The sequence below is a fragment of the Nuphar pumila genome, chromosome 2, assembly GCF_984573655.1.
Source record: "Nuphar pumila chromosome 2, dmNupPumi1.hap1.1, whole genome shotgun sequence".
Classification (NCBI taxonomy): domain Eukaryota; kingdom Viridiplantae; phylum Streptophyta; class Magnoliopsida; order Nymphaeales; family Nymphaeaceae; genus Nuphar; species Nuphar pumila.
This window is the reverse complement of record NC_143250.1, coordinates 145,960,495-145,973,487: the sequence shown is the minus strand read 5'-3', so window position 1 is coordinate 145,973,487 and position 12,993 is coordinate 145,960,495. Positions and strand designations below refer to the sequence as shown.

General features: G+C 38.0%; 1 protein-coding gene across 1 annotated transcript; it reads right to left on the bottom strand.

The window, feature by feature from the left end:
• Positions 1 to 4,770: 4,770 nt before the first annotated feature.
• LOC149847507 (ras-related protein RABD1-like) lies at positions 4,771 to 11,255 on the bottom strand. Its single transcript, XM_089997055.1, has 8 exons — positions 11,119 to 11,255; positions 10,954 to 11,026; positions 10,796 to 10,843; positions 10,617 to 10,664; positions 8,734 to 8,805; positions 7,494 to 7,649; positions 6,744 to 6,847; positions 4,771 to 4,997 (listed from the first exon to the last, which is right to left on the bottom strand). Exons 1-8 carry the CDS (start codon positions 11,130 to 11,132, stop codon positions 4,901 to 4,903), a joined length of 612 nt encoding a protein of 203 aa, XP_089853181.1. The 5' UTR covers positions 11,133 to 11,255; the 3' UTR covers positions 4,771 to 4,900.
• Positions 11,256 to 12,993: the final 1,738 nt, after the last annotated feature.

The window sequence follows — 12,993 nt, the reverse complement described above, 5'->3', positions numbered from 1 at the left end:
ACAGGTGAAAAAACACAGCTGTTTATATATATATATATATATATATATATATATATATATATATATATATATATATATATATATATATATATATATATATATATATATATATATATATTGAAAGACAAGCTGGGGTTAGGCAGGACCCCTACCAGTTATACAACTATACCATTGGGTTTTGAACCTGCAAAGTCCCAACACAAGGTGACGTGCACTAGCTGCTCCTACCAGACAAACAGAGCCCTCATTGGTAACTGAGTCTTATATATGCAGCTTTGGACCTCAGCTGTTAGAACCAGGTTGAGGTTGAGATCATAGACCTGGATGGCCCCATTATGAGTCAGAGTCCTTTTGAGCTGGCCTTGAAAGTAAGGCCACAAATGGATCAAGTTTGGCTGGACCTCTGATCTAAATATGACATGTTATTCTTGATTTGGATCATATTCAGATTTAAATTAATTCTTCCTCTTTTTTTAGGGAAAGGAAAATTTTATTAATAATTAATAATACAGTCTTAGGTTGATGATACCAATTCAAATCCTCGGGTCCTCATCGGATCTTAACCAGGGGGAAGATGTCTACTAAAGAGGGTATGCCTAAAAGACTTGGGAGCGGTGAAAACTTCACTGAAAGTGTATCTGCTTCTCTCTTTCCAAGTGTACTGTCATGCAAGTATAAGCCAGCAGCACCAAACAAAGTACCAACGACGATTCCGGCAAACTGTCACAGGTCCAAAAATCAAATTCCTAGCAAAAGCCTCCTCCCTCACAATCCAAGTGATTCCTGTCCAAGAAGAGGACAATAAATGTTGAAAGTGAACACACCCAAAACAAGTGATAAATCTGAAAAACACTTGTTTTGTCCAATTTCCCTGACTCAACACGACTCATGATCAGTCATTTTGGGCCCTTCAAGGGTGCAGGTTTTGATACAGGGCAACTATTAATTTCAGTCTCAATTCATGGTCCAAACTTACCATGGTTATCACTTATCAGTCAGGTCCTTCTGCCCAACCAGTCTATGATGAACCAACGTGCTGGCCTGGTTGAACTGGACCGGCTCATTGCCAATAATGTGACTGGGTCCACTATAAGCCTTTGCACCAATCTTTTCGGGGTGAACCCATGGCCCTATCAAACTGGGATGGCTAATGCTAGAATCCTTTAGCCGCTTTATAGGAAGGTTCAGGTCTATACTCAGTTTGGCTTGCCAATTTAGGGATGTAAACGGTTCAGCTTCTGGTTGGATGTAGGCAACACCATATCCAACTAGATGTTGGCTAAAAGGATTCAAATTCAGATTCAGATCCGGATAGTGAAAAGCTCATTCCACATCCAGTTTGTTACATGTAAACGGATTGGGATATATCTGTCAATTTGAGATATTTGTGTGATTTGGCAACAAAAAAATAAAACCATATCCGCTTCCGATTATAATCTGATATTGTTTTGGCTTACCAAAACCAACTAAAAGGAGACAGATTCATCCAGATGTTGGATAAAATCTGATCCATTGACGTTCCTACTTGACATGCCCACCAGGCATAATCATACGGCCCACAAAGATGAATCGAGGAAGATGGGCCAAGTTAAACTACAGTTTGAGATTAATAAGTCTATAATCTGTGGCTGCAAATAGATTGGATTCAGTCGCACCTGCGAGTCGCTAATATTATTTTTTGGATGATAAAGTAGAATCTAATTATGTTTTTGGATAAGTGGTAGGACCTATTTCGAATTTGGACCTGGATACCATCAATATTTTTTGTTTAATCTGTACTTTAATCTCAATAATATATTATCCATTTTCTATGTTTTGCATGTAAAATACATGTTTTGGACCAATTTGTGGGGGTGTCAACATGTCGGGTTTGGTTTAGACTCAACTGGAACCAAACCCAGACCTGATTTTTAGATTATGGTACTGGGTCCAGACCGGGTCTAATAGGACCCGCCATAAGAGAAACCATACCCGGTAAACTAATATTTTTTTATCTTTTTCACACTGAAAATTTGTGGATCTTAGTTGGAACTCAGGTCAGGCCCCGGTCTGGTATGAAATTTCACAAATCATACCCGGCTCCGTATATTCAAACCCTTCAGGTCAAACCCAGATTCTATTCTGACCTTATTTATCACCAAACCCTGACCCTATAGGGTATGATACAGTTGCTTCAGGGTCAAACCTGACCCATTGACACCCCCTACCTATTTGTACCGATAGTATCATATAAAATTCACATACATACTTAATATCTATCCCGGATTCCTGTTGGATTCAGACTAAAATCTTAAAGTCAAGATTCAAATTCAGATAAACCATGATAAGATCAGTTTGAACCCCTACTGGAATTTATGAATGATAAAAAACTTAACCAGCTTCCTTGGCTCTGCACTGTCATTAGTAAACTCCACTTTCTGGACATGGAGTTATGGAGTGAACGACGGTGGCAGCTGTTGCCTGTTGGAGGAGTACTTTGCTCTGAGCCATCTCATAATTGAACGTTGCCATCTGTGAAATAAATGCGGCTAGGGGGCTATGCCTTAGACAGAAGGTCTCTCTCTCTCTCTCTCTCTCTCTCTCTCTCTCTCTCTCTCTCTCTCTCTCTCTGGTGCAATCACATTTCACACTAATGTGCCGCTGCACCTGATCTGCCCTCCATCTTCTATTGGGCCCCATAGCTGACAGGCTCTATTACAGAGATGGAGGACAGTCATGTGCAGTCTCACACTCGATGTGTGCAATGTGATTGCACCTGATCCCTCCTCGCCCTCTCTCTCTCTATTGATGTGGTCTTGGGAGGATCTTGATCACAATTCATGGCCAGCAGATGTTCTGTCACACGTCAGAGAAGTGCTATTTCAAAACCAAGCCTGCCCCATCTTAATGTCTTCACTCTACATTCACCATCAAATCCAATACTTGCATGACACCCTAATAATGACCAAATCGGCCCAGCTTGTGAGCCATGACTCAGATTTGCCCTGCTTTTCATTCTGAACTTCTTTTTTGTGTTATTCCCCTCGTCCTCATTTTCATTTCACTGAGCCAAAATGTACTGAATGCAATGTTATCAGAATCGGCCTGAATCAACGATTCAACTAGGATTTTTTAATATTTTTAAGAGGGTTAAAAGTTTTCTAATTTTTTTAATGACGTGGAAGTACCGAATGACGAACGATTGGATTGGATTCGATTCAAAGGGTTTTTTGAAAAAAACAATTCACCTACTAAACCGATTTTAACAACATTGACTTGATTGTGATAAGTCATTGAACTGGGTGGTTTTTTTTTCATCATGCCCAAGTTATGAGTGCATAAACTCGAGCAACTATTGACTCAATGACCAGCATCAAAGCTTAAAGTAGAAAGACGAAATAAAGTTATCAGACGTTAGGAAAACCTAAGGTCCAGTTTCGTGGTATAACAATTCTGAAAAATGCAAGTTTGATGCGAATCGTAGCTTGGTGTCCACGCAATACTTCATACTCATGGTCAAATGAACCTGGACCCTGACCCCAGAGCTTGATCAAGTTTCCAAATATGGGTAAAAGCATTAACCAGGGCATACGTTTCTTTCCTTCCTTTTTTTCACTAAATCAAGAGAAACCCCCCAATACTAACCACACATTGGCAGGCCTCAGGTTGGTAAAACCCTTGAGGCCCCCCCTGCCCACTAGAAAGTACACGCAGCTTCTACCTTGCATCAAAGGACAGCCCGTCATGAGTTTCGAACCATGGCCATTAGGGATGCACAACAAACCAAGTCAGCTCGGGCTGTAAATGATTCAAGCTTGTACATGGCTCTAAAGCTCGAATGAGCAAAACGAGCCAAGCCCAGTTTGATCAGCCTACCAAACTCGATAAGGCTTGGTTGGCTCAATAAGACTGTTAAATATATATTAAATTAAAATATAATATAATATTTTTTTTCTTTGCCCTGCCCCAACCTCTTTACCCCCTCCACGTTTTTTTCCAAGTTCTACGCCCCCCCTCACCCGATCACCACTTCCTCGCTACAGAGTTGCCCACCAACCATGGAGGAGATGGGTGCAGATTGATCAGAGGTCCAACAGATCGAAGGAGAACTTTTTGTGTTTCCGTCTGAGATCGGGATTTTTTCCCGAATCTGTTCCCCAACTACTTGGTGGGAAATTTTTCGCCACCCATGTGCAGTAGAATTTTGATCTCTTGGCCACCACTCTCCACAGAGCATGCAGACTGGCAGGAGGCAGTGGCATCCCCCAGTTGGTGGACTTTCTGTCGGTCAGGCCAAAGGCGGCAACAGGGAGGCATGGATCGCCTCCTTCTTGAGGCCCTTGTTGGCCGCAGGGTCTTCATTGCCAGAAAGGTGGAAGAAGCTAGACCGCCAGGCATACTGCACCATGAACCCCAGCTCAAGCTTAACGAACTGCGCCGAGCTCAAACTGAGCCTGTACATCGATTTTTTGGGCGAGCCAAGCTTGTACATGCCAAGCTCGACTCAAGCCCAGTACGTGTGAATCCCTAATGGCCATCCCATGTCAGGTGACAAACCACAGTTTGAATTGCTCATTCTCAAAAGAATGATGAAGAAAAGCCGAGATTCCAACTAAACCGGGTTTAGCAGAATCCGAAGCCTATGGCCCGACTTGAGATCATTAGGCTTGAATTCCAAAAGCGATCTGACCAATGGCAACATGGCCTCCAGAGTCGCACCGCTTAGTTCCAGCTTTAAGACTTTGAATTCCCAAAAAACTGTGCATAAATCAAATGCAAGTTTTTCCAGCATTTGCACAAAGGAAATTCAGTTTTTTCAAAACACAGAAGCCAGTAAAAGGCAGTATTAGTATCCTTGAGTTCCATGTTATATACCAAGGACGTGGCCCACAAAGAGATTTACAGTACATAGGATTAGTGATTAACTGCAACAACTGCTCTGCTGTTGTTGAATTGGCTGCCCTTTGATCTGAACTGAACTTGGAGCGTTCTTGTTTGAACTGGTCTGGTTTCCCGTCCTGCATAGCGCATATACACAAACACCAAAACATAGATTAACATCAGATCTGCACAGATGCAACTTTGTCCAAGCTAGATAGAGAAAAACTGCTGGCCGAGTGAGGGGGGGGGGGGGTTATGTGGGAAGCAAAAACCTAAAAGATAATTCTCTCCATCCTTTCTTTTGGATGGATAATAAAAGAAAGAACACCAATTTCTCATTTATCTGATATAGCCTGATAAATATGCATCTAGGTTAGATTTAGAGATCAAAATAAAGAACCTAAAAGAAGAAGAATTTTTCTGTCCTGCATGGATAATAATAAGGATGACAACCAATTTTTCATTTGTGATATTGCCTGATAAACAAACTCGGTTCTTTTCTAACATTAACAGTAGAAAAGAAAACCGATCTGGCATGAGATCTTAAAATGTGTGTGTGTGTGTGTGTGTTCATTCAATTATGGACTGGCAACAACGCTATTATCAATTTACACTTGGAAATAGTTCCAATCATATACATGTATTAGTAATAGTATGTACATGCATACATACATATATGCATATGTTATCTATTCATAGAAAATATTTGCATATACTCCAGTGTATCACAGCCATGAAACACACAAGGGTACGGTTCCCAGACAATACAAAACCAGAATGATGCCGGTCAAAAGGATGGGTCTTTTTGGTCAAACATGATATAAAATTGACCTGTTAGCAGCTATAAAGGGCATCCACGTAAAAAAGCATTATATGGCTATTTTCTGGTCAGTGCCAGCTACAGAGCTACTAGTACAGGAAAGCCCACCCCTCAAGATGGTGCCAAATCCCATTGGTTTCCAGCATGACCATTGCCATAAACCATTAAAAGTGTATATCATCACATATATGCTCGAGAGTACCAAACCAGGCTGATATATATTAGTAATGATAGGGTGCTCCAGGAGCACCTACTCCCACATAATAGAAGCATTAAATTTTCATAATTCTTGAGTTTTTTTTTGTTGATCAGACCCTGTAGATATGACCTACATGCATTTTTCAGTTGAAAACAAATTTTTGATCATGTGATTATGGCATACATGTAGGTTTTTCATGATCTTCAAAAATCAACAGCTCACAATGTGCCAAATTTTCATGACTTAAAAAAACCAATTTTATGTCCAAAGAACATGATCAAGCCTTATGCCCATCAAACAAACTATTATAAATGCATCTATAAGGTCTGATTGAGAAGATGCGGCCTACACCTATGATTTCTAGTAGGCGGGTGTAGGTGCTCATGGAGCACCATAGCATCTCTCTCTCTCTCTCTCTCTCTCTCTCTCTCTCTCTCTCTCTCTCTCTCTCTCTATATATATATATATATATATATATATATATATATATATATATATATATATATATATATATATACTATCTAAAACATGTTTTTGACTAACAAAATATGTAGATCATATCCACAGGGCTTGTTGCACAGAAAAATGAAGAAAATGTGAATAAAGGGGTCCCTTCGACTAGAGTATGATATGACCCAGCATAGGCCACACACACACACACCACAGTGCTCTTGACAAAAAGTGAAGGCCTAACTTTTCAAACAAAAGAGTAAAAGGTGAGGGCTGCACATCTATATATTCATGCACGTACATGCAAGACAGCAAAGCATAAACTAAAAACTTTGTTATATCACCAAATCTTATAAGAAAGCAATAAAATAGAAACTTTATTAGATGTGCAAACAAAAGAACCACAGACTTTACCTCTTCTTAATTTCTCCAGCCATTGTCAGGAAAGCCTGCTCAACGTTGATGGAGTCTTTGGCACTTGTTTCAAGAAAAGGGATTCCAAGCTCATCTGCAAATGCCTGCAATATTAAAAGTAAATTTGCAAAAGTCTCAGAAAAAAATCTCCATAAACGTAAAAGGCTATGTTACTTGGGTACGGGTATGGGTATGGGTACGGGTACGGGTACCACATGGCAATTCCAAAAAATGTGGATACAGGGACATGGCTAAATATATACCAAAAATATATATATTATATATCTAAAATATACATTATATATTGAAAATATATAATATAATATAATATAATATAATATAGGACATGGCAAATGCCGTGTCCAGGTACCAATACCCATGTTGACACGGATGCAGCACTCTAAGTGCCGTGTCGCGGTAACATAGGTAAAAGCCTAAAAGGTATTCATAGTAATATCTCAGGGAGCCTGGGCCAGTATATTTGGCCCTGGCTTGGCCCGAACCAGGCCTCTGACCCAGCCTAGATTATATACATTATATATATAACATAATATATAATACACTATATATATAACATAATATATAATACATTATATATAAATAATATATATTATATTTTATATATAATATAATATATATTATACCGTGGCCCGGGGTTTTCCTAACGGACCCCTATGTGTGTGTGTGTCAGAAACCTACGTTTTAATGAAATAAAGTTGCAAAATAATTTAAAAGAGACATGAAAATCACCTTTGCAGTTTCAGTAGCTATAACTTTGTTCTCAACCAAATCGCATTTGTTTCCAACAAGAAGCTTGCATACAGTATCACTTGCATATCTATCAATCTCATTAAGCCACTGTTTGACATTATTAAAGCTATCTTGCTCCGTAACATCATAAACAATCTGCAGTAAACCTAGAATCATTAAGGATGTAATAGCAAGAGAGGACACAAGAAAGCTACATGAGAAGATGCACATAGAATATAGGATTCCTGGGATGCAAAAGGAATGGTTAGGAATGTCTTGATTGAAACATTGAATGAAATGTCAAGCAGTGGTCCTTATAAACAAAATGAAGCTAATTCATTGTTTCCCTGACCTTCTGAAGAATTGAATGCAAACAGTAGGATCAGGATACTGAGATTGGTAGAAGTGGCAAGAGATCAGTTCCGGATCAGATTGCTTAGATCTGAATTCCAATCTGATCAATGTGTCATGATCAGACTTAGAACTGGATTTGAATATAGATCTAATCACTTGCCATTCAAAACCAGAACCCACTAGAAAATTCATGATCCACCAACGTCCATTACAATCTCCTGACACACTGACACACCCAACTAGGATGAACTCAGGAAAAAATAGATATAGAAAAGACAAAAATGACAACCAGAAATGAAACACCATGTGACAATGTTTCTAAATTCCTATTAAAACAGCAGAATTTAGAATAGTGCTTGGTTGCAACCCACCCATTGTATTTAATGTACTAAGGTAACTCAGGGTTTAGTCAGCAACCACCAAACGATAGCCATGATAAGCATTTCTCTCTACTCCGAATAGAACACTCATATGTTGTCTCAATTGCTACATAATTTACTTTACGGTCACAAATTTTGGCATTTGCAAGCAAGTTATCATGAGAGTTTTTGTTCATCTTTTACCACAAAATTATTAGGAAATCTTCCATTTTGTGAAAAGAGATGCAGAAACAAAGAGCAGTAAAGGGGAAGAGGTTATTAATGCTTTTGCAATATTATTAAGTAAAAAACATCAAAAAAGTGAAAAGGAAAAAAGAAGAATTAAGATAATTCATTTTGTGATAAAAGATATTCAATGCCATGTTATATTAATATCACTACCTTTTCAGAAATTGGAGATGCTCATCACTATGATTCACTTTTGTTAGTAGCAGCAAATCATTCCAAAAAAATAAACTGCAGATCAATGGTCAAGTACAGATGAAGCTAGATCAGAGAAGACTTACAATGATTCCGTGAGCCCCTCTATAGTAACTGCTGGTTATGGTTCTAAATCGTTCCTGCCCTGCAGTATCCCACTAATGAAGGAAAAACATGAGTTTCAAATTAAATGTAAGACTACAGATAGTGTAATGAACCTTTACAATAAAATAAGAGAAGGAAAAATTAGTCCTTACAACAAAAAGATCTAGATTACAGGTTTCCCTTCTTAATATAGTTTAAGTGAATAGAAAAGGAACAAGAACATTGATTGGGTATTCCTCCTGTTTCACTAATTCCAAATTTCCATGATAGCTATGCTATACTAGTTTTTTCAAATACAAAGTAGCAACCTGCTTGTGTAAAAGTTATGAAGTTAGAATTCAAAGAAAACTACAAATCATAAATAGGGGAACAACGTCATTTGCAAAAAAGGAACGACTTTATAAGAGATAATCTCCTCTTGTTGTCTGAGAATTACAGTTTCAAGTTTATGCAAATGGCTTTTTTCTGTAATCAATAACACAGCTTTAAATGACATCAAACCAGAAAAAAAAAATACTTTCAATCTCTTTCCTTTTGTTTCCCGTTTTTCTCCTGTCCTTACAGGTGCTACAAGAAACAAGATTGACAGGTAATTAAGAAATGATGTTTGTTAAGACTTCTCTAAGTTTACAAACATTTTAGGATTTCAATATTATGAAGAGATATTTCCCATCTGTTTCCTTTTTCCTTTAATAGAATTTATATCAAAGAATTAGTTGAATATTTATAGTTGAACCAAGAATTGAAAGCCTTCTCTTTCAATTCACAGATTCAATCATGTTTTTTCTTGGAGGGTGGTTGGACAAGAATAACACCAATATCAGCTAATTTATCTCTCTTCCCTTTTATCATTTTTTTGTTCTCTCTTTGTTTCCAAGATATTTTTTCCATCTCTACAACAAAACACAAAGAGAAGAAAAAATCAATCTATCCATTTCCAAGTTCCAACACCTTGCCAAGAAATCAGTCTCATTTGTGGCCTGATGTATAAATGCATTAGGGCCAACTGTTGCACTGTCAATATTTGAAGAGTCATGGATTAAGATTTGAGCTGCTGAGATTGAAAGAGAAGAAGAGGGCTCATGTCATGTGTACATCTTCCATGGATTTGAGAAAACCCAATTGTCTATGTATCAACAAAGTTGTACCAGTCGTTCATCGCCTGATGTATAAATGTATTAGGGCCAACTATTGCACTGTGAATATTTGAAGAGTCATGATTAAGATTTGAACTGCTGACATTGAAAGAGCAGAACAGGGCTCATGTGTACATCTTCCATGGATTTGAGAAAACCTAATTGTCTATGTATCAACAAAGTTGAAGTTACATTGAGGGTCACAGTTAATATGTGATGGATTTATGAAGGAATGAGGTCAAAACCAGAACCAAGAATTTGAATCGTCATTCTCATCACCTCTTTATAACACTTAATACATGTCCACCCCATATAATGAATCAGTCACGAAGCCACTAAAATAAATGAAAAACTGAAAATTATAGAAATACCATCCACTTCTACGGATTACTTTTATCAAATTGCACCAACAACCACGTAACAAACAAGCAATCTGCATGTAAAACCAACATCAACCACAAGTGTTGTACATCTAATGCAAACGGTCTAATGAATTAAACTTCAATTCTCGGAGTATCAACCATAATCCTCGTTCCATGCTAACAATTTAAAACCGATTCTGTTGATAAAATTGTCCTTAACTCACATGGAGATCCCCAAAAGAAAATGGAAAATTCAACACACACAATAAATCGCATTACCTTGATTTTGAAAACAAACAAAACAAATAAACAAATGAACGAAGAGAATGCTAAAATAAATATATCGATTCCTTCCGAGATACTCACAATCTGAAGCTTGATCGTTTTCCCATCCAATTCAATGGTTCTGATTTTCTGGAAAATCCAAAAAGAAAAATAACACAACAAACACGATCTCAATACACGTCAAGAAAATCAGGACAACGAGCAAATTCCTACAAAAACAAAAACAAACAAAAAAATAAAAAGGAATGCTTTCTACTTACGAAATCGACGCCGATCGTGCTGATATAGCTATCCACATAGGAATCATCCTGGAAAACAAATTAATAATCACAAAAACCAAAAAAAATAACATCTGGGATGAAAAAACGCATTTCCCATCAAACGAAATGGAAAAAAAACACAGTAAAATCAAACTCACAGCGAATCTGAGAAGAAGGCAAGATTTCCCGACGGAAGAATCTCCGATCAGCAAGAGCTTGAAGAGGTAATCGCTACGAGAACAATCGGGCGAAAATAACGCGTTAAAACGGGAAAAACTAAAACAGAGAACGCAGTACAAATCACGAGAAAAACAAGAACTTACTATTCGTTGCTCATTTTCTCCTCTTCCTAAAAGAGAAGCAGGCGAAAATAAAGAGAGGAAAAAGAGGGAGAAATTTGGGTTTGGTAGGAATTTCTTGGGGATTGAGGAAACGTTGCCCCCCAAATGCTCTAACCTCCTCCCGTCCTCCGTATTTATAAGAGCGGTTGAGACCCTGAGTAACTCATTTTCCCAATCCTACCCCTACATTTCTTAGTCAATGACAGGTGTGATCCTCAGTTCCTTGGTGGATCTGGGTCTGAGGTCCGGCTAGGCCTGTCAACGGGGTTTGTATCGGGTACTTGCCTCAATCCGAGCAATATGCGCTCTGAGTTTGGGTGCATGTTTTTTTTTCAGGTACCCAACCCATCTCGGGTTTTTTGCTTACCCGACCCGATTCGAATATTTTATATGTATTTTCAGTAAAACTAAATTTTTAAAATTATGTGGATCCGGGTTCAAACTCGGCTTGGCTTACCACATAAATGAGCTGAACTTGAACACCTCAAGTTTGGTTAGTTCATCTCATTTACCAGCTCTATTTATTGCTGAATCCATGTTTCCATCTCAAAAACGGATCTTATTTGGATGTAGATCGTACTCTACCTTGTTTATGTATTTAAGCCTTTGGAAACTATGCCTTTTACTCTGCTTTTTAGTCTTTCTTAGGTAACTAAGCTAACGACGCCTTTCTTTTCAACCCGTTTATTGACTTAACCAATTAGGTTTCGGTTTGGGTATATTTTCAAACTCAACCTAATTGGGTTTGATATAGTAGGGGTCTTTTTCTTGTTTTAATGACAAAGGAAAACCCTAACCGAGAACCGGGTCACCCAAGATGTGACCATCCAAACTTACCTGACCCAACCGTGATAAAATAACCACAGCCCCCTGCCAGCGGGATTCGATCCTGGGGCTTCAAATATAGTAGGGATGTCAATGGATCAAATGTTCCACCCATTAGTCCAAGTTTAAGTTTTTAATTATGTAGTTTAATGAACTTGGCTAGCGACGTGGTTTTTTCTTAATTATTTAAAATGTTGAAGAATTTCTATTTATCTAGGTCATTTCCGAAATAGTGCCATTATATTTTTTAGTCAAAAAATTTTGATACATTTTTGGCAGTTGAATTTTTTAATATTTTGAAAAACTTGTATGGGTGTCACAATTACATGATCAAAAAACTCATTTTCTATTACACATTACATTTCAATATTATTTTTTGACTTTAATCAATAAAAGATATTAAAATTTTGAGCAAAAGTATTCTGTTGCAACAAAGTAGATTAGGATTGAGTTGGAAAGGGATCACTATCAGCTTTGATCGTTCTGTTTGCAATGTATATATTCTCTCTGTGAGTTATTATCTTCCAAAAATAATAAAAAACTTTTTCATTCAATCTTGTTTCAATGTTTTCTTCTCGACAGCATCATCGGCATCCTGTTTACATTCATCATCGACGTCCTGTTAACAACTTGTGAATATCACCAAGTTGACAGGATGTCAAAAGTTCAAAACCCAGAGGTGGCATTCTTTGCCACAAGGTCAAAGTTGGTGCACTCTTTGGTGGGCCCAGGGAGACCTCAAAGATTTTACCAACCAGAGGTCAGCCAATGTCCCGTCAGTGATGAGGGTTTTTTCTTAGATTATCCAAAAAAAAAAAAAAACTACTATCCATAATAGGAGGTTCAAGTGTCACCATCTAGGGACCAACCGGTGCTCCGCTTGTCTGGTGGGAGCAGCTAGTGCATGTCACCTTGTGTTGGGACGTTGCAAGTTCAAATCTCAATGGTATTGTTGTATAACTGGTAAGGGGCTGCCTAACCCCAGCCTGCTTTTCAAAAAAAAAAAAATGTGTCACCATCTAAGGTTTGGTG

Coding starts and splice junctions, on each gene's coding strand:
- LOC149847507 (XM_089997055.1), bottom strand. Junction 6,848..7,493: donor TAGCTACTGAAACTGCAAAG/GTGATTTTCATG, acceptor TTAATATTGCAG/GCATTTGCAGATGAGCTTGG. Junction 4,998..6,743: donor GCTGGAGAAATTAAGAAGAG/GTAAAGTCTGTG, acceptor TGCGCTATGCAG/GACGGGAAACCAGACCAGTT.